General features: G+C 43.6%; 1 protein-coding gene across 1 annotated transcript in view; it reads left to right on the plus strand.

Moving 5' to 3' along the window:
* The window catches only part of LOC143808676 (cytochrome P450 2C5-like), a 230,925-nt gene that overhangs the window by 64,047 nt on the left and 143,278 nt on the right, over window positions 1-23,600 (plus strand). Inside the window, exon 4 of the mRNA XM_077291580.1 lies at window positions 14,189-14,338. Coding sequence (XP_077147695.1) covers window positions 14,189-14,338 — 150 coding nt within the window. The remainder of the gene's footprint in view (window positions 1-14,188; window positions 14,339-23,600) is intronic.

Genomic DNA, 23,600 nt, shown 5'->3' on the forward strand with positions numbered 1-23,600 from the left:
GCTCCAGTGGATGGCAAGAGCTGCATCAAGTGGCCTCTTTTCCTCTTCCTCCACCTTTACATCACCCACACAGTATAATCCTCAGAGGTGGAACCCCAATCACCCTTGTTTCCTCCCACATCACAAATTTCAAAACACCCATCTGACTGTAGAGAACCACAGAAGGGCCATTCTACAGACCTGGTCAAACATTCTATTCCATGGGCATCAGAGGTCTGCTCCAAAGATTCACCAATGCCCCAAATCTTTTCATGTTGGATCCTGGGCTGGAAGAAGTAGGGTCACAGCAGAATGCAGACCCTCATCACCAGATGTTAACCAACGGGGTGGAGGTGATTCTAAAGAGACTCAGATACCAGAGGCACTTGCGGACTATACTGTGCTGTCAAGGCAGTAAAAGGAGGAGGGTGATTCTCAGGGTGAAGAGTGAGAGAACAGAGAGGATGATGATGATGATGAGGTTGTAGATCCCACTTGGTGTGAACCAAGAGGTACAAAGCTGAGTAGCTCAGCGGAAGAGGTGTAGGAGGAAGATGAGGAGGTTACGACAAGTCTGGCTGTGGCTAGCACCGGTTGTGAGTCTGCAGTATGCAGGGTTGGCAAGGGATTTTTGAGACCACAAAAGATGACCCATCTCATGTTATTTTCCAATTTTGCAAAAAAAAAACCCAGTAGAGGCTAAAATTGCAATAATTTGACAACTACATGCATAGACCGTCACGTGTGATCAACATGCCTTAGTCTAGGAATCTCACTGCACTAAAATTTGGACTACTGGGCCTTGCCAAGCACTGGCAATCACATCTGCTGCTTCTTCTTCTTCCACCCTACTCCTCCCTCTCTCAGCACAGTAGCCAGCCCTCAGTCCTGTAGTTGTGGTCACCTAAAAGAATGTTTCCTCCTACACATGCCAAAGCTAAGAGCTTGAAATCCAACTCCAAATCTTCAATCTGTTGGCCACAGAAATGCTGCCTTTATGCCTGGTGGATACAGACAGTTTCAGAAAGTTGATGGCCATCGCAGTCCTCCAGTACCAGTTGCCCAGTTGCAATTACTTCTCCAAGAAAGCTGTGGCTGCGCTACACCAGCATGTCACTGACAACGTCACTCATTCCCTGAAAAAATCTATGTCTTCCAGGGTGCATTTCACCACTGACACCTGGACGAGCAAACATGGGCAGAGGCATTACATCTAACTGACTGGGTACTGGGTGACTCCCATGGCTGTGGGGGCAGGAGGTCAGGTGGCTGCTCTACATGTCTTGGAACCCACAAGGTTTGCGAGACAAACATTTGTATCTAACACTTCCTCTACTGCTTCTGGCTCCTCCACCTCCTTCAGGGCTTCCACCTGTGCCCTCAGCCTTAATGAAACACAAATTTGAACAGTGTAGAGAGAATTCCCCCATTTCCTTACTGCGCAGCCAGAGCTCACTATTATCAGGCAGTGTTTAAATTAATATGCCTTGGAGATCGCAGTCACACAGCTCAAGAGTTGTGTACAGCTATCCAGGCTGAGTTAGAGCAATGGCTGTCTTTACTGAACCTGGAGCCAAGAAAAGGCCATGGGCGGTAACGGCCTTGCTGCGGCCCTATGCTGGGGAAACCTCACACACGTGCCTTGCATGGCTCACGTCCTCAACCTGGTGGTACAACAATTTCTACTCCACTATCCCAGCTTGGATGCACTGCTGCAGAAAGCAATGTCACTGTATGCTCACTTCCAAGGATAAATTTATAGTGGGCACCATCCAATGATGTAGCGATCAACTAAATGCGTACCAAATAATTATAATGAAAAGACAAAGATAAAGAAGTATGCATACATATGGCTCACCATAGTAATAACAAAGCTATTAATTAATTAATTAATAGATAAAGCACATGCCAAAAACATATATTTAAAACAGTTAAAAAGCCTGACAGCTGTGGAAAATCATGACAAAAAAGACACAGATGATTTTAATGGACCCCAACCCTGTATGCTCACTTCCAACGATTGCACCCAGCAGCTTTTTGACTTACATTTAGTGTTGAGCGATACCGTCCGATACTTGAAAGTATCGGTATCGGAAAGTATCGGCCGATACCGGCAAAGTATCGGATCTAATCCGATACCGATACCCGATACCAATACAAGTCAATGGGACTCAAGTATCGGACGGTATCCCTGATGGTTCCCAGGGTCTGAAGGAGAGGAAACTCTCCTTCAGGCCCTGGGAACCATATTAATGTGTAAAATAAAGAATTAAAATAAAAAATATTGCTATACTCACCTCTCCGACGCAGCCTGGACCTCACCGAGGGAACCGGCAGCGTTCTTTGCTTAAAATGCGCGCTTTTACTTCCTTCCGTGACGTCACGGCTTGTGATTGGTCACGTGCCGCCCATGTGGCCGCGACGCGACCAATCACAGCAAGCCGTGACGTAATTTTCAGGTCCTTCTAGACATTCAGTATTTTAAAATTACGTTCCGGCTTTGTGATTGGTCGCGTCGCGGTCGCGGCTTTTCCTGCTTTGCACACACGGTGGAGATCTAGGATCACACGCTCAGGTACTGCAGCAACTTCCATTGGTCCATCTTGGAAGGTCCTGTAGGTGCTAGGACTAAGTCCTGCTTTGCACACACTGAGCATGCCCAGGGCAAGATCTCTCAGTGGAGGTCTAGGGTCACATGCTCAGGTACTGCAGCAATTTCCATTGGTCCTTCTTGGAAGGTCCTGTAGTTGCTGCGACTATAAAGGGTTCTCATGACCGCACGGCCATGAGCTAGTATCAAATATGTATGAGCTCAGCGCCAGTGTGGTCGTGTGTGTGGTCAGGGACCCAGCTGAAATAATCCCCTAGAATGCTGGCACCTCCGGCGAGGAGTTTTTGTGTGTATGCAGTCAGGGACCCGGCTGAAATAAGCCCCTAGATTGCTGGCACCTCCGGCGAGGAGTTTCTCATGAGTGAATTCAGGGCTGGCTAATAGCCATTAGAAATCCGACTCCACCGGAGAGGAGCAGCATGTTTGGTTGGGACTGCATGACCACTGTCGGCTCTACTCAGTAGCTGTGTTCCCTGTGAGCTAAACAAGGCACGACATTCTCTTTACTACGGGCTCTGTGAAGTAACAGAGTTTGTTTATTCTAATTTACTTCACCGCCTTACTTAGCAGCAGGTTCCTTCCTGCACGGTGGATTCCGGGTTGCGAACGCACCTATCTCATTAATAAATATATTCGGTGCGTTCCGCCAACCCTAACACAATATCTCAAAGTTCTGGACTGTTGCACTGGTGGGTGCCATGGTGAGGTGGATTATAGTGATTGAGAGGGTCTCATGGTTTACGACTTTAACATGATGCCCGTATTCTTAGAATTAGAAATGGTGCTGAATACTGAGTTGCCACTGTTAGATTCACGGTACAAGAGTACATTTTGCCAGATGCTTCCTCCCCTGGAAAGGGACGCACGCATGCGGGAGTATCGAAATACGCTTGTAGACAATCTTAAGATTGTTTTTTCCCAAGATAGCAGTGAAGCACACAGTGTGCATCGCAGTTCTAGACATCCAACCCCAGGATCGTCAAGGCATCATCACAAAGTTATTAGCAACAGCAGCATTGTAAGTGGCACAAGCAATTTCTGTTAGTCATTTCACACTTTTTTTTAGAACAGCCGTGCATCAGCAGAACAGAGTACAAGACTGACACATTGTGAATGACTGGAAAAGATGGTGCGGGAGTATCTTGAGCTCAAAATAAATGCCAAAGCTGTTAATGCCCGCCCAGACCTGATACTTCATGCACGTCCCATGGCTGACTGCTTGTGTGACATTATAAAATGTTCTACTGTGGGTTAGTTGATCAGTCAACTACCTATTTTACTTTCTTTACATGTTTCTACCAATAGTACTCTATGAAACTAATGCTTTTGCATCTGAGTGTGGGTGGGAAAAAATAATGGAGCTGTTGCGTGAGATATCACGGCTCACTTTAAAGAAGGCTCCCATAACCACCTGGTTTTCATTGAAACTTCAATTCAAAGCTCTAAATGCTGGCCCAGACCCTGATACCTTATGCATGACACATTGCTGACTGCTGCTGTGCCCTTATCAAATTTCTACTGTGGGTCACGTAATACAACTTTTCATGGTGTCAGCCACTAATTTTAGCTGTTTAGGAAGCTTTTGTATGGTATTGTATATATGTTGGTTTTGGCCTCCCATTGAATTTAATGGGGTTCGTTGAACTGTTCGACGAGCATTGTGAAGTTCAACAAACCAAACCTTGAAAGATTTGCTCATCTCTAGCACCGAGTGCTGGATAAGTGGCAATTTATCAGTCCTGCACTGGCACTTGCAAAGCAAGAGAAACAGCTACTATGAACTCAGGAGACCTTACTGTTCTTGCTGACAATTAAAAAAGTAATTGAAAAAAAATGCGTGGGGGTCCTCCGTGTGTTTCATAATCAGCAGAGGGAAAGCCAACAGCTGGGGGCTGATGTTAAAATTCTTGGAAAGAGAGAATATTTATACTATATTAATACAATCTTCCAAGACGATTAAGATTATTATTATTATTATTTATTATTATTGTGCCATTTATTCCATGGCGCTTTACATGTGAAAAGGGTATACATAATAAAAAAACAAGTACAGTAATGTTAACCCCTTCATGACCCAGCCTATTTTGGCCTTAATGACCTTGCCGTTTTTTGAAATTCTGACCAGTGTCCCTTTATGAGGTAATAACTCAGGAACGCTTCAACGGATCCTAGCGATTCTGAGATTGTTTTTTCGTGACATATTGGGCTTCATGTTAGTGGTAAATTTAGGTCGATAATTTCTGAGTTTATTTGTGAAAAAAACGGAAATTTGGCAAAAAAATTGAAAATTTCGCAATTTTCACATTTTGAATTTTTATTCTGTTAAACCAGAGAGTTATGTGACACAAAATAGTTAATAAATAACATTTCCCACATGTCTACTTTACATCAGCACAATTTTGGAAACAATTTTTTTTTTTGCTAGGAAGTTATAAGGGTTAAAATTTGACCAGTGATTTCTCATTTTTACAACAAAATTTACAAAACCATTTTTTTTAGGGACCACCTCACATTTGAAGTCATTTTGAGGGTTCTATATGGCTGAAAATACCCAAAAGTGACACCATTCTAAAAACTGCACCCCTCAAGGTGCTCAAAACCACATTCAAGAAGTTTATTAACCCTTCAGGTGTTTCACAGCAGCAGAAGCAACATGGAAGTAAAAAATGAACATTTAACTTTTTAGTCACAAAAATGATATTTTAGCAACAATTTTTTTATTTTCCCAGCGGTAAAAGGAGAAACTGGACCACGAACGTTGTTGTCCAATTTGTCCTGAGTACGCTGATACCTCATATGTGGGGGTAAACCACTGTTTGGGCGCACGGCAGGGCTCGGAAGGGAAGGAGCGCCATTTGACTTTTTGAATGAAAAATTGGCTCCAATCTTTAGCGGACACCATGTCACGTTTGGAGAGCCCCCGTGTGCCTAAACATTGGAGCTCCCCCACAAGTGACCCCATTTTGGAAACTAGACCCCCCAAGGAACTTATCTAGAAGCATAGTGAGCACTTTAAACCCCCAGGTGCTTCACAAATTGATCCGTAAAAATGAAAAAGTACTTTTTTTTCACAAAAAAATTATTTTAGCCTCAATTTTTTCATTTTCACATGGGCAACAGGATAAAATGGATCCTAAATTTTGTTGGGCAATTTCTCCTGAGTACACCAATACCTCACATGTGGGGGTAAACCACTGTTTGGGCACATGGTAAGGCTCGGAAGGGAAGGAGCGCCATTTGACTTTTTGAATGAAAAATTATCTCCATCGTTAGCGGACACCATGTCGCGTTTGGAAAGCCCCTGTGTGCCTAAACATTGGAGCTCCTCCACAAGTGACCCCATTTTGGAAACTAGACCCCCCAAGGAACTCATCTAGAGGCATAGTGAGCACTTTAAACCCCCAGGTGCTTCACAAATTGATCCGCAAAAATGAAAAAGTACTTTTTTTTCACACAAAATTTCTTTTAGCCTCAATTCTTTCATTTTCACATGGGCAACAGGATAAAGTGGATCCTAAAATTTGTTGGGCAATTTCTCCTGAGTATGCCGATACCTCATATGTGGGGGTAAACCACTGTTTGGGTGCACGGCAAGGCTCGGAAGGGGAGGCGTCCCATTTGACTTTTTGAATGGAAAATTAGCTCCAATCGTTAGCGGACACCATGTCGCGTTTGGAGAGCCCCTGTGTGCCTAAACATTGGAGCTCCCCTACAAGTGACCCCATTTTGGAAACTAGACCCCCCAAGGAACTTATCTAGATGCATAGTGAGCACTTATAACCCCCAGGTGCTTCACAGAAGTTTATAACGCAGAGCCGTGAAAATAAAAAAATAAATTTTCTTTCCTCAAAAATGATTTTTAGCCCAGAATTTTTTATTTTCCCAAGGGTAATAGGAGAAATTGGACCCCAAATTTTGTTGTCCAGTTTGTCCTGAGTACGGTGATACCCCATATGTGGGGGTAAACCACTGTTTGGGCGCACGGCAGGGCTCGGAAGGGAAGGCACGCCATTTGGCTTTTTGAATGGAAAATTAGCTCCAATCATTAGCGGACACCATGTCGCGTTTGGAGAGCCCCTGTGTGCCTAAACATTGGAGCTCCCGCACAAGTGACCCCATTTTGGAAACTAGACCTCCCAAGGAACTAATCTAGATGTGTGGTGAGCACTTTGAACCCCCAAGTGCTTCACAGAAGTTTATAACGCAGAGCCGTGAAAATAAAAAATGTGTTTCCTTTCCTCAAAAATATTTTTTAGCCCAGAATTTTTTTATTTTTGCAAGAGTAACAGGAGAAATTGGACCCCAAAAGTTGTTGACCAGTTTCTCCTGAGTACGCTGATACCCCATATGTGGGGGTAAACCACTGTTTGGGCACATGCCGGGGCTCGGAAGGGAAGTAGTGACGTTTTGGAATGCAGACTTTGATGGAATGGTCTGCGGGCATCATGTTACGTTTGCAGAGCCCCTGATATGCCTAAACAGTAGAAACCCCCCACAAGTGACCGCATTTTGGAAACTAGACCCCCCAAGGAACTTATCTAGATGTGTGGTGAGCACGTTCAACCCCCAAGTGCTTCACAGAAGTTTACAACGCAGAGCCGTGAAAATAAAAAATCATTTTTCTTTCCTCAAAAAAGATGTTTTAGCAAGCAATTTTTTATTTTCACAAGGGTAACAGGAGAATTTGGACCCCAATATTTGTTGCCCAGTTTGTTGTGAGTATGCTGATACCCCATATGTGGGGGTAAACCACTGTTTGGGCGCACGTCAGGGCTCGGAAGGGAAGTAGTGACATTTGAAATGCAGACTTTGATGGAATGGTCTGCGGGCGTCACATTGCATTTGCAGAGTCCCTGATGTGCCTAAACAGTAGAAACACCCCACAAGTGACCCCATTTTGGAAACTAGACCCCCAAGGAACTTATCTAGATGTGTGGTGAGCACGTTCAACCCCCAAGTGCTTCACAGAAGTTTACAACGCAGAGCCGTGAAAATAAAAAATCATTTTTCTTTCCTCAAAAAAGATGTTTTAGCAAGCAATTTTTTATTTTCACAAGGGTAACAGGAGAATTTGGACCCCAATATTTGTTGCCCAGTTTGTTGTGAGTATGCTGATACCCCATATGTGGGGGTAAACCACTGTTTGGGCGCACGTCAGGGCTCGGAAGGGAAGTAGTGACATTTGAAATGCAGACTTTGATGGAATGGTCTGCGGGCGTCACATTGCATTTGCAGAGTCCCTGATGTGCCTAAACAGTAGAAACACCCCACAAGTGACCCCATTTTGGAAACTAGACCCCCGAAGGAACTTATCTAGATGTGTGGTGAGCACTTTCAACCCCCAAGTGCTTCACAGAAGTTTATAACGCAGAGCCGTGAAAATAAAAAATAATTGTTCTTTCCTCAAAAATTATGTTTTAGCAAGTAATTTTTTATTTTTGCAAGGGTAACAGGAGAAATTGGACCCCAACAGTTGTTGCCCAGTTTGTCCTGAGTACGCTGGTACCCCAAATGTGGGGGTAAACCACTGTTTGGGCGCACGTCGGGGCTTGGAAGGGAGGGAGCACCATTTGACTTTTTGAATGCAAGATTGGCTGGAATCAATGGTGGCGCCATGTTGCGTTTGGAGACCCCTGATGTGCCTAAACAGTGGAAACCCCTCAATTCTAACTTCAACACTAACCCCAACACACCCCTAATCCTAATCCCAACTGTAGCCATAACCCTAATCACAAACCTAACCCCAACACACCCCTAACCACAACCCTAACCGCAACACACCCGTAACCCTAATTCCAACCCTAATCCTAACCCTAATCCCAACCGTAGCCCTAATCCCAACCCTAACCACAACTGTAACCCCAACACACCCCTAACCCTATCCGTAACCCTAACCACAAGCCTAATCTTAACCCTATTTCAAACCCTAGCCCTAATTCCAACCCTAACTCTAATTCCAACCCTAACCCTAAGGCTATGTGCCCACGTTGCGAATTCGTGTGAGATTTTTCCGCACGATTTTTGAAAAATCTGCAGGTAAAAGGCACTGCGTTTTACCTGCGGATTTACAGCAGATTTCCAGTGTTTTTTTGTGCGGATTTCACCTGCGGATTCCTATTGAGGAACAGGTGTAAAACGCTGCGGAATCCGCACAAAGAATTGACATGCTGCGGAAAATACAACGCAGCGTTTCTGCACGGAATTTTCCGCACCATGGGCACAGCGGATTTGGTTTTCCTTAGGTGTACATGGTACTGTAAACCTGATGGAAAACTGCTTCGAATTCGCAGCGGCCAATCCGCTGCGGATCCGCGGCCAATCCGCTGCGGATCCGCGGCCAATCCGCTGCGGATCCGCGGCCAATCCGCTGCCGATCCGCTGCCGATCCGCTGCCGATCCGCTGCCGATCCGCTGCCGATCCGCGGCCCATCCGCTGCGGATCCGCTGCCAATCCGCTGCGGATCCGCGGCCGATCCGCTGCCGATCCGCTGCGGATCCGCGGCCGATCCGCTGCCGATCCGCTGCGGATCCGCGGCCGATCCGCTGCGGATCCGCGGCCGATCCGCTCTGTGTGCACATGCCATAACCCTACCCCTAACCCTACCCGTAACCCTAACCCTACCCCTAACCCTACCCCTAGTTCTAACCCTAGTTCTAATCCTAACCCTAGTGGAAAAAAAAAAAAAAAAAAAATTCTTTATTTTATTATTGTCCCTATGGGGGTGATAAAGGGGGGGGGGTGTTATTTATTATTTTTTTATTTTGATCGCTGTGATAGAACCTACCACAGCGATCAAAATGTACCTGTAAGGAATCTGCCGACTGGCAGATTCGGCGGGCGCACTGAGCATGCGCCCGCCATTTTCCAACATGGCGGCGCCCAGCGAGGAGACGGCCGGACACCGGGAGGATCGGTAAGTATGAAGGGGTGGTGGGGGGGTGGATCGGAGCACGGGGGGGGGGAACGGAGCACAGGGGGGGTGGGTCTGGGCAAGGAGGGAGCGGACAGGAGATCGGGGGAGCCGGCAGGCGGACGGAGGGGACCGGACCCCATAACGGAGGACGGGGGGGGCGATCGGTGGGCGTGGGGGGGGGGCACTTCAGTATTTCCAGCCATGGCCGATGATATTGCAGCATCGGCCATGGCTGGATTGTAATATTTCACCAGTTTTTTAGGTGAAATATTACAAATCGCTCTGATTGGCAGTTTCACTTTCAACAGCCAATCAGAGCGATCGTAGCCACGGGGGGGTGAAGCCACCCCCCCTGGGCTGAAGTACCACTCCCCCTCTCCCTGCAGATCGGGTAAAATAGGAGTTAACCCCTTCACCCGATCTGCAGGGACGCGATCATTCCATGACGCCACATAGGCGTCATGGGTCGGATTGGCACGGGTTTTCATGACGCCTACGTGGCGTCATGGGTCGGGAAGGGGTTAAACAATACAAGTCATGACTGGTACAAGAGGAGAGGTACGAGGAGGGCTCACGATCTACAAGGGATGGGTGAGGATACAATAGGCAAGGACAGAGCTGGTCGTGCAGAGGTTTAGTTGATCTGTGGGTACTGCAGGTTGTAGGCTTTTTGGAAGAGGTGAGTCTTCAGATTCTATTTGAAGCTTTCCAAGATAGGTGAGTTTGATATGTTGGGGTTGAGAGTACCAGAGTAGGGGGATGTGCGGTAGAAAGCTTGTATGCAATTGTGGGAAGAGGAGATAAGAAGGTAGTAGAGAAGGAGATCTTGTGAGGATCGGCGGTTACATGTAGGTAAGTACCGGGACACAAAGTCACAGATGTATGGAGGAGACAGATTGTAGATGGCTTTGTATGCCATAGTTAAGGTTTTGAACTGGAGACTCTGGGTAATAGGGAACCAGTGAAGGGATAAACAGAGAAGAGAGGCTGGGGAATAGCGGGGAAAGACAGGTTGATTAGTCAGGCAGCAGAGTTTAGGATAGATTGGAGAGGTACGAGAGTGTTAGAGGGGAGGCCACAATGTAGGAGGTTGCAGTAGACAAGGCAGGAGATGAAGAGGGCATGCACTTGTTTTTGCAGATTCTAGTTGGGGAAGTAACAGATCCAGGAAATATTTTTGAGTTGAAGTCAGCAGGAAGTGGAAAGGGCTTGGATATGTGGTTTGAAGGAGAGATCAGAGTCAAGGATTACCCCAAGGCAGCGAGCTTGAGGGACTGGGGACAGTGAGCAGTAGCACATGATTCTCAGTGTCTCTGCTGGCTGGCAGACTGTATGGTCGCATCATGCAACAATGCAGCCTGCCATCTAGATGAAGCAGAGCTAGATCCATAGCTGGACAAATAGATTATTATCTTCTCGGCGGACAGGTAACGAATATTGTGGTTTATTATTTTACTTATGTTACAGGAGACCATGGCTTTGGTGAACTGGGCAATGACATGAGTATGGCTTTAATTTAGATTCATTGAAGGAGTTGTCATGCTGCTGCAGTGCAGTATAACGCAACCTCCATGAGAGGGAGTTTGAGAGGGAAGTGAGACTGCGTACACAGAGAAGCACCACAGAGTAGCAGCACAGGTGCCACCAAGTGGTGAGAGAATGGTCAGACAAGCCGAGTCAAAATACAATCAGAGGCAGAAGAACCAAAAGGGATAAGCAGTAAACGTGGTCAGGAACAAGCCAGGAGGTTCAGCAGCGGTCAGAAGCGGATAAGACAAAGTCAGAAGGCAGAAGCATTTCCGAATATGAGCCAAGTCAGGAACCAGAGAATCATACAGACAAACAGGGAAATGCTAGGAAAAGGGCAGACAGAGGGAGTCAACAGACACGGACAAGTCAAGGATCACAGCAGGATAAATTAAGAGCTACCAGTCAGGTTCACACGCCGAAGGCAGAACTGTAGCTGACACCGCCAGCAGGATGCATGGGAGCTAAATAGCAAACCTGAACCCAGAATGAGGCAGAGCAAAGTTAACCCTAGACATGATCTGCCTGGAAAAAGGGCAGACAGGAATAAACCCTGTAACGGATCATGACAGGAGTCTGTGTCATTCTTTCAATTAAAAGACTTTATTCTTGGTGTGTTTATTTTAATTATTTCTTTAAGTAATTTAAAAAACTTCATGGAGACACCTCTATTCTTGATAACCAGCCATGCTAATGCTGACAGCTGAGGGCTGCAGCCCACAGCCATCAGTTTTACCTGGCTGGTTATCAAAAACACAAGGGAGCCCACATCAAATTTGTTTTAAATTATTTACTTACAGCCCAATTGATAGGTAAATTGATGCCACTTTTCCTGGTGTCTACCCCTAATTTTAGCTGTTTTGGAGGCATTTTTGCCCCTTTAAAGGTGTTGTCTATGCATTTGGTTTTGCCACCTATTGAAGTTAATGAAGTTCTGGTATGTCCATCAAACCATTCAGCGAAAATGTTCGGCGAACATCAGAAGATTTTGCCGATTCGAACTGAACCTTGAAAGGTTCCCTCATGTTTAATTAGGATACAGAATTAAGAATGTTTGTCAAATTATTGAAATGCAGTGAAGCATTTTATAATGGAAATGTATACTCCTTTTGAGGGTGGAAGTTGCAATAACAATTCTAACACTAAAATGCAATCATACAAGGCAATAAAAGATAATAATGGGTAATGGCATCTCTGTCCTAATACCCTGGCCTATAGTGCCCCACATTCTGTCTCATGCTCTCCACCATCGTCACTTAGTAAATTGGTAGTAACAATCACATTACAGACCCTAACGGGAGTCAGGGGTGCTACTCTGTAAGAACGCAATTCTCTTATCAATTAATTGCTTCAAACATGCAGTTATTCTGGCCGTTTCCTGAAGCGTGGCCCTCCAATTCCCTCTGTGCCGTAATTTACACTACAGTCGTATTCAATTCACTGGTCGTCTCTCTCTCTCGTCATCTCAATTTCTCAGGTCAGCTCATGCTCTTGAGTCAATTTAATATCTCCCATCAGATCTACAGTATCTCTAGTCATTTCAGTTTCTCTGGACGTCTCACTCTAGCTCTCTCTCTCGGATCGCTCTTCCTCGATCAAGTCTGTGGCTTTGTTTCACCGTTCGGGCCTTTGCTGATAGTTATGGCTATAAGTCAGCTAAGCTACGTCCATACATCTGTCCTGATACAGGTCCAGCCATCAATTCTTCCCCTTCTCTGCCCTCCTGGGCTTTTTTATAATTCCTAACTGCTACACAGCTATCGCCTGACCTGGTATTTCCCCCAATCTCTTTCCCCAATGGAACATGCACTTCACTCTTCAGTTTCTGCTATGCAATTCTCTATGCTTTCCCTTTTCCTATCATTTTTGACCAGCAGATGGCGATTCTGTTAGGCATTAAATGTGTGAGTCCTCTCACTTTTCCCAACTCCTTACACAAGTACAACACATGTCTTAATAAATTGGGTCAAAAGTTCATGGGAAATGAAGACAGTCCCATTCTCTTTAATGTCAGGGTTGGCTATAGATAGCTTGTTGACTTCAAGCCCATAATAAAAAGTACAGAAGAGTGGGGGCAACCATGAAGGTTACCTAAGTGTGTTAGGGGTCAAGTTCCCGCTTCTGCACAGGGGGAATCTCAGGCCGTCTCTGCTGCGGTCTCCCATTCTTCTCCTGCCGCAGTGGAGCCTGCTCAGCAGGGACGTCGGTCCCAGCGTCTTGCTAAGTCCCACTCTGTACAAAGAGTTACTGCTTATTTTCTGGCTTCTGCCATTGAAGTCAGTGCTGGGCAGTGGCGAACAGACGCTTCTGGGACTAAGTCCTGCTTTTCTCGTTCTAAGCATGCCCTGAGTGAGATCTCTCAGTGGAGATCGAGGGTCACATGGTCAGACACTGCAGCTAAGTCCATTGGTCCTTTCAGGAATGTCCCTTAAGTGCTAAGGCTAAGTCTTGCTTTGCACATACTGAGCATGCTCAGGGCAAGATCTCTCAGTGGAGATTTAGGGTCACATGCTCTGGTATGACAGTCTCTCATTGGTCCTTTTAGGAAGGTCTTTTACTTGCTGCAGCTATATAAGGCTCGCATGGCCGCATGGCCATGCGCTAGTGTACATTTGTATACGTGTGTTTGTTGTGAGTGCAAGTCGTTCATTAAATACCCCTACCTTATTGTATGAAAGATCGCGTAAGGTGTATGGCTGCTACCTAGCGCCCGACTAAACACTCCACGTGTTACACACGAGTCAGCGTCTATCGCTGTGACCGCCAGTGCGGCGCCACGCGCCAGTAGTGCGCTTCTTAACCCAAGTCTGGGTACTAGTGGTGTCTGCCAGCACGGCACAGTTCGCACTTCGGTGCTCTTACTATACCTACACACCCAGTTGCGGTGTGGTGAGCAAGTAGTCTGTACGGACTTCTACCCTGAGTCTTGGGATTGAGTTCGCCGACTCCTTGCTTGCACTCATTTGTGCGGTATTGCGGACCTGTGGCTTAGCAGGGTTCGCTTCCACCGCCATATAGTGCCGCCATTTGCTAGCAGCGGGTTTTCACCTGCACGGTGGAAGTACGGTAATACCAATTTCTGAAATGTAAGTGGCAAGTAAGAGGGAATAGGGACTGGTTGATGATGATAAATATATTCTCCATGTCTATTCTTCAGGCATTGGCTTGTCTAATGGACATAATTGGAAAGCCATGAAAAAGTTCACTCTTTCTAAATTTCGAGATTTTGGTGTGGGGAAAAGAATAATGGAAGACAAGATTAATGAGGAAGCCAATTGTTTAGTACAGACATTTAAATCCTACAAAGGTTAGTGATAATTCTTATTATCTTAAAGCTTACAAGTATATGGTTCTGAGTCATTGAATCATTGATAGGTCATGTCTTTGTAAGACCATTGTAAACTATAAAAAGCATTAACCCTGTTTACAAGAATATAACTACCATAATACTGTCTCCTATCTACATGTATACAACTACTATAATACTTCCCCATATGTATAAGAATACAACTACTATAATACTGCCTCTATGTACAAGAATACTACTACTCTAATACTGCTCCTATGTACAAGAATATAACTACTGTAATATTACTCCTTTGTACAAGAATATAACTATTATAATACTGCTCCTATGTACAAGAATATAACTACAATACTACTGCTCCTATATACCAGGATATAACTACTATAATACTGCTCCTATGTACAAGAATATAACTACTATAATACTGCTCCTATATACAAGAATATAACTACTATAATACTGCTCCCTATGTACAAGAATATAACTACTATAATACTGCTATTATGTACAACAATACAACTACTATAATACTGCTCCCTATGTACAAGAATATAACTACTATACAACTGCTCCTATATACAAGGATATAACTACTATAATACTGCTCCTATGTACAAGAATATAACTACTATAATACTGCTCCTGTATACAAGAATATAACTACTATAATACTGCTCCCTATGTACAAGAATATAAGTACTATACAACTGCTCCTATATACAAGGATATAACTACTATAATACTGCTCCTATGTACAAGAATATAACTACTATAATATTGCTCCTGTATACAAGAATATAACTACTATAATACTGCTCCTATGTACAAGAATATAACTACTATAATACTGCCTCTGTATAAGAATATTACTGCTATAATACTGCTCCTATGTGCAAGTATATAACTACTATAATACTGCTCCTATATGCAATAAAATAATTACAATAATAATGTTCCTATGTACAAGAAAATAGTAACAATAAAACTGCTCCTATGTAGAAGAATATAATTACTATGATATTGCCTCTATGTACAAGAATATAGCTACTATAATACTGCCCCCTATGTACAAGAATATAAGTACTATAATACTGAAAAGAAAAAGCAACGAAGATCAGCTCACCTCCTCTCAGTCCCAGCGCACGGATCATGCAGTGCTGCAAGTGGTACGAAGAAAAAGCAGAAGTCCAGCGTGGGTGATGTCCATAAAAAATACCTTTTATTCCATTTTTGTTAAAAGCACATAAATGCAAAGTCCATCTTCATATCCATAGACACAAAAACGGGTGATTCATACCAGTGACAGTCACAGGCTTAAAGTGCATTAAAATCAAACGCGTTTGATTTTAATGCACTTTAAGCCTGTGACTGTCACTGGTATGAATCACCCGTTTTTGTGTCTATGGATATGAAGATGGACTTTGCATTTATGTGCTTTTAACAAAAATGGAATAAAAGGTATTTTTTATGGACATCACCCACGCTGGACTTCTGCTTTTTCTACTATAATACTGCTCCTATGTAGAAGAATATAATTACTATGATATTGCCTCTATGTACAAGAATATAGCTACTATAATACTGCCCCCTATGTACAAGAATATAAGTACTATAATACTGCTCCTATGTACAAGAATACAACTACTATACTGGTACTATGTACAAGAATATAACTACCATAATACTGCTCCTGTGTACAAGAATATAACTGCTATAATACTGCTCCTATGTACAAGAATATAACTACTATAATACTGCTCTATGTACTAGAATATATCTACTAAAATACTGCCTCTATGTACAAGAATATAACTACTATAATACTGCTGCTATGTACAAGAATATAACTACTATAATACTGCTCCTATGTACAAGAACATAACTACTATAATACTGCTCTATGTACAAGAATATAACTACTAAAATACTGCCTCTATGTACAAAAATATAACTACTATAATACTGCTCCTGTGTACAAGAACATAACTAATATAATACTGCTCTATGTACAAGAATATAACTACTATAATACTGCTCTATGTACAAGAATATGACTACTAAAATACTGCTCCTTTGTACAAGAATATAACTACTATAATACTTCTCCTATGTACAAGAATATAACTACTATAATAGTGCACCTATGTACAAGAATATAACGACTATAGTACTGCCTCCTATGTACAAGAATATAACTACTATAATACTGATCCTTTGTACAGGAATATAACTACTATAACACTGCACCGATGTACAAGAATATAACTACTAAAATACTGCTCCTATGTACAAGAATATAACTTTTATAATACTGCTCCTATGGACAAGAATATAACTACTATCATACTGCTCCTATGTACAAGAATATAACTACTATAATACTGCTCCTACGTACAAGAATACAACTACTATAATACTGCTCCGTTGTACAAGAATATAACTACTATAATACTGCTCCGTTGTACAAGAATATAACTTGTCATGATCTCTGCAAGCAGAGATCATAGCAAGCCTATAGAGGGACAAGCTCTCGGAAGATGGAACTATACTGACCATGAACTAAGCCTGCCGCGCAACTAGAAATAGCCAGGTAGCATTTCCTATTTATCGCTAGATGCCCAGCTCTGGCCTAAGACCTAAATAGCTAGCAGAGGGAAATATAAGACCTGGCTCACCTCTAGAGAAATATTCCAAAGAAGACAGTAGCCCCCCACATATAATGACGGTGAGTTCAGATGAAACAACAAACGCAGCAGGAAAATAGTCTTAGCAAATTTGAGGTCCGCTTACTAGATAGCAGAAGACAGATAGTATACTTTCATGGTCAGCAGAAAAACACTAACAAAACACCATCCAGAGATTACCTTAAACTCTGGCATTAACTCATAACGCCAGAGTAGCAATCCCTGATCAACGAGAGCTTTCCAGACACAGTAACAAAACTTCAGCTGTGAACTGGAACAAATAGGCAAAACGAAACATGGACAAAAGTCCAACTTATCTAGTAGTTGTCTAGAAGCAGGAACAAGCACTGAGAGGCATCAGATAACATTGTTGACCGGCAAGAAACCACCAGAGAAATGAGCTTAAATAGCGACACCCACTACTGATGGAACCAGGTGAAACAGGAAAGAGGATGACAAGTCCAATTCCACAAACGGCCACCGGGGGAGCCCAGAATCCAAATTCACAACAGTACCCCCCCCTCAAGGAGGGGGCACCGAACCCTCACCAGATCCACCAGGGCGACCAGGATGAGCCCTATGGAAGGCACGAACAAGATCAGAAGCATGAACATCAGATGCATTGACCCAAGAATTATCCTCCTGGCCGTAACCCTTCCAGTTGACCAGATACTGGAGTCTCCGTCTGGAAACACGAGAGTCCAAAATTTTCTCCACAACGTACTCCAACTCACCCTCAACCAACACCGGAGCAGGAGGCTCAACTGAAGGTACAACAGGTACCTCATACCTGCGCAATAACGACCGATGAAAAACGTTATGAATGGAAAAGGACGCAGGGAGGTCCAAACGGAAAGAAACAGGATTAAGAATCTCCAATATTTTATAAGGGCCGATGAACCGAGGTTTAAACTTAGGAGAAGAGACCCTCATAGGGACAAAACGAGAAGACAACCACACCAAATCTCCAACACAAAGCCGAGAACCAACACGACGATGACGGTTGGCAAAACGCTGAGTCTTCTCCTGGGACAACTTCAAATTGTCCATAACCTGCCCCCAGATGTGATGCAATCTCTCCACCACCGCATCCACTCCAGGACAATCCGAGGATTCCACCTGACCGGAGGAAAATCGAGGGTGAAACCCCGAATTACAGAAAAACGGGGACACCAAGGTGGAAGAGCTGGCCCGATTATTGAGGGCGAACTCTGCCAATGGCAAAAAAGCAACCCAATCATCCTGGTCAGCAGAGACAAAACACCTCAGATATGTCTCCAGGGTCTGATTAGTCCGCTCGGTCTGGCCATTAGTCTGAGGGTGAAAAGCAGATGAAAAAGACAAATCTATGCCCATCCTAGCACAGAATGCCCGCCAAAATCTAGACACAAATTGGGTACCTCTGTCAGAAACAATATTCTCAGGAATACCGTGCAATCGGACAACATTCTGAAAAAACAGAGGAACCAACTCAGAAGAAGAAGGCAACTTGGGCAGAGGAACCAAATGGACCATTTTAGAGAAACGGTCACAGACCACCCAGATGACAGACATCTTCTGGGAAACAGGCAGATCTGAAATAAAATCCATCGAGATGTGTGTCCAAGGCCTCTTAGGAATAGGCAAGGGCAACAGCAGTCCGCTAGCCCGAGAACTACAAGACTTGGCCCGAGCACAAACGTCACATGACTGCACAAAGACTCGCACATCTCGTGACAGGGAAGGCCACCAGAAGGATCTTGCCACCAAATCCCTGGTACCAAAAATTCCGGGATGACCTGCCAATGCAGAAGAATGTACCTCAGAGATAACTCTGCTGGTCCAATCATCCGGAACAAACAGTCTATCAGGCGGACAACGATCCGGTCTATCCGCCTGAAACTCTTGCAAGGACCGCCGCAGATCAGGAGAAACGGCCGACAAAATTACTCCCTCCCTAAGGATACCTGTGGGTTCAGAATTACCAGGAGAGTCCGGGTCAAAACTCCTAGAAAGGGCATCTGCCTTAACATTCTTAGAACCCGGTAGGTATGACACCACAAAATTAAAGCGAGAAAAAAATAAAGACCAGCGCGCCTGTCTAGGATTCAGGCGTCTGGCAGTCTCAAGATAAATCAAATTTTTGTGGTCAGTCAATACCACCACCTGATGCCTAGCCCCCTCGAGCCAATGGCGCCACTCCTCAAACGCCCACTTCATGGCCAAAAGCTCCCGATTCCCAACATCATAATTCCGCTCTGCGGGCGAAAATTTGCGAGAAAAGAGGGCACAAGGCCTAATGACGGAGCAGTCGGAACCTTTCTGCGACAACACTGCCCCAGCTCCGATCTCCGAAGCGTCAACCTCAACCTGAAAAGGCAGATTCACATCAGGCTGACGCAACACAGGGGCAGAGGCAAAACGGCGCTTAAGCTCCTGAAAGGCCTCTACAGCATGAGAGGACCAATTAGCAACATCAGCGCCTTGTCTGGTCAAATCAGTCAGTGGTTTAACGACATCCGAAAAACCAGCAATAAATCGGCGGTAAAAGTTGGCAAAGCCCAAAAATCTCTGAAGACCCTTAAGAGAGGAGGGCTGAGTCCAGTCACAAATAGCTTGCACCTTGACGGGATCCATCTCAATGGAAGAGGGAGAAAAAATATACCCCAAAAAGGAAATCTTCTGGACCCCAAAAACGCACTTAGACCCCTTCACACATAAAGAATTAGACCGCAGAACCTGAAAAACTCTCCTGACCTGCTGGACATGAGAGTCCCAGTCTTCAGAAAAAATCAGAATATCATCCAGATATATTATCATAAATTTATCCAGAAAATCGCGGAAAATATCATGCATAAAAGACTGGAAAACTGAAGGGGCATTAGAAAGACCAAAAGGCATGACCAAATACTCAAAGTGGCCCTCGGGCGTATTAAATGCGGTCTTCCACTCATCCCCCTGCCTGATCCGCACCAAATTATACGCCCCACGAAGATCAATTTTAGAGAACCACTTAGCACCCTCTATACGAGCAAACAAATCAGTAAGCAATGGCAATGGGTATTGATACTTAACAGTGATCTTATTCAAAAGCCGATAATCAATACATGGTCTCAAAGAGCCGTCCTTTTTTGAGACAAAGAAAAACCCAGCTCCCAAGGGAGAAGAAGATGGACGAATATGTCCCTTTTCCAAAGACTCCTTTATATATTCCCGCATAGCAGCATGTTCCGGCACAGACAGATTAAACAAACGACCCTTTGGATATTTACAACCCGGTATCAAATCTATGGCACAATCGCACTCACGGTGCGGAGGTAACGACCCAAGCTTGGGTTCGTCAAAGACGTCTTGATAATCAGAGAGGAACTCAGGGACTTCAGAGGGAATGGACGACGAAATAGAAACCAAAGGTAAGTCCCCATGAATACCCTTACATCCCCAGCTCAACACAGACATTGCTCTCCAGTCCAAGACTGGGTTGTGAGACTGCAACCATGGCAATCCCAGTACCAAATCGTCATGTAAATTATACAGCACCAGGAAACGAATAATCTCCTGATGATCCGGATTGATACGCATGGTTACTTGTGTCCAGTATTGTGGTTTATTATTAGCCAATGGGGTGGAGTCAATCCCCTTCAGAGGAATAAGAGTCTCCAAAGGCTCTAAATCAAAACCACAACGATTGGCAAAGGACCAATCCATAAGACTCAGAGCGGCGCCAGAGTCAACATAGGCGTCCGTGGCAATGGATGACAAAGAGCAAATCAGGGTTACAGACAAAATAAACTTAGACTGAATGGTGCCAATGGAAACAGACTTATCAAGCTTCTTTGTACGCCTAGAGCATGCTGATATAACATGAGTAGAATCCCCACAATAGAAACACAATCCATTCTTCCGTCTAAAATTCTGTCGCTCGCTCCTGGACAGAATTCTATCACACTGCATACTTTCTGGCGTCTTTTCCATAGACACCGCCAGATGGTGCACCGGTTTGCGCTCCCGCAGACGCCTATCAATCTGAATAGCCATTGTCATGGACTCATTCAGACCTGCAGGCACAGGGAACCCCACCATAACATCCTTAACGGCATCAGAGAGACCCTCTCTGAAAGTTGCCGCCAAGGCGCACTCATTCCACTGAGTAAGCACAGACCATTTACGGAAATTCTGGAAGCTAGCTCTATTCCCTGTAAAGAACTCCGGCAAAGGAATTCTCGGCTCAGATACCGGAGCATGTACCACAAAATCTTGTAAATTTTGTACTTTCGTGATGAGATTATTCAAACCCGCAGTTACACTCTGGAGATCCATTATTGTCAGGTGCACACAGAGCCATACAGAGATTAGGAGGAGAGAGAGAAAAAAGACTGCAGCAAGGCAGACTGGAGGGAAAAAAAAAAAAAAAAAAATTCCAGCAGACTTCTTATAACTCTCCTTTCTCAACCTGGGTCTTTAACACTTTATTGGCCGGTCAAACTGTCATGATCTCTGCAAGCAGAGATCATAGCAAGCCTATAGAGGGACAAGCTCTCGGAAGATGGAACTATACTGACCATGAACTAAGCCTGCCGCGCAACTAGAAATAGCCAGGTAGCATTTCCTATTTATCGCTAGATGCCCAGCTCTGGCCTAAGACCTAAATAGCTAGCAGAGGGAAATATAAGACCTGGCTCACCTCTAGAGAAATATTCCAAAGAAGACAGTAGCCCCCCACATATAATGACGGTGAGTTCAGATGAAACAACAAACGCAGCAGGAAAATAGTCTTAGCAAATTTGAGGTCCGCTTACTAGATAGCAGAAGACAGATAGTATACTTTCATGGTCAGCAGAAAAACACTAACAAAACACCATCCAGAGATTACCTTAAACTCTGGCATTAACTCATAACGCCAGAGTAGCAATCCCTGATCAACGAGAGCTTTCCAGACACAGTAACAAAACTTCAGCTGTGAACTGGAACAAATAGGCAAAACGAAACATGGACAAAAGTCCAACTTATCTAGTAGTTGTCTAGAAGCAGGAACAAGCACTGAGAGGCATCAGATAACATTGTTGACCGGCAAGAAACCACCAGAGAAATGAGCTTAAATAGCGACACCCACTACTGATGGAACCAGGTGAAACAGGAAAGAGGATGACAAGTCCAATTCCACAAACGGCCACCGGGGGAGCCCAGAATCCAAATTCACAACAATAACTACTATAATACTGCTCCGTTGTACAAGAATATAACTACTAAAATACTGCTCCTATGTACAAGAATATAACTACTATAATACTGCTCCTATATACAAGAATGTAACTACTATAATACTGCTCCTATGTACTAGAATACAACTACTATAATACTGCTCCTACTACAAGAATATAACTACTATAATACTGCTCCTATGTACAAGAATATAACTACTATAATACTGCCCCTATGTACAAGAATATGTCTACTATATTACTGCCCCCTATGTACAAGAATATTACTACTATAATGCTGCCCCCATGAACAAGAATATAACTACTATCATACTGTCCCCTTTATACAAGAATATAACTACTATAATACTGCTCCTATGTACAAGAATATAACTACTATAATACTGCCCCTATGATAAAGAATATAACGACTATAATACTGCCCCTATGTACAGGAATATAACTACTATAATACTGTCCCCTATATACAAGAATATAACTACTATAATACTGCCCCTATGTACAAGAATATAACTACTGTAATACTGCTCCTATGTACAAGAATATAACTACGATAATAGTGGTCATATGTACAAGAATACAACTAGTATAATACTGCTCCTATGTACAAGAATATAACTACTATAATACTGCGCCTATGTACAAGAATATAACTACTATAATACTGCCCCTATGTGCAGGAATATAACTACTATAATACTGTTCCCTATATACAAGAATATAACTACTATAAAACTGCTCCTATGTACAAAAATATAACTACTATAATACTGCCCTCTATGGACAAGAATATAACTACTATAATACTGCTCCTATGTACAAGAATATAACTACTATAATACTGCACCTATGTACAAGAATATAATTACTGTAGTACTTCCTCCTATGTACAAGAATATAACTACTATAATACTGAAGGAAAAGCAGAAGTCCAGCGTGGGTGATGTCCATAAAAAATACCTTTTATTCCATTTTTGTTAAAAGCACATAAATCCAAAGTCCATCTTCATATCCATAGACACAAAAACGGGTGATTCCTACCAGTGACAGTCACAGGCTTAAAAGTGCATTAAAATCAAAAGCGTTTCAACGGTCTTGCCGCCTTACTCATTGTGATAAAAATAAAATGAAAGAGGGCTGCTCCTATATACAAGAATATAACTACTATAATACTGCTCCCTATGTACAAGAATATAACTACTATAATACTGCCCCTACAGTATGTGCAGGAATATAACTACTATAATGCTGTTCCCTATATACAAGAATATAACTACTATAAAACTGCTCCGTTGTACAAGAATATAACTACTATAATACTGTCCCCTGTATACAAGAATATAACTACTATAATACTGCTCCTATATACAAGAATAT

Source organism: Ranitomeya variabilis, chromosome 2, assembly GCF_051348905.1.
Source record: "Ranitomeya variabilis isolate aRanVar5 chromosome 2, aRanVar5.hap1, whole genome shotgun sequence".
In the NCBI taxonomy this organism is placed as follows: domain Eukaryota; kingdom Metazoa; phylum Chordata; class Amphibia; order Anura; family Dendrobatidae; genus Ranitomeya; species Ranitomeya variabilis.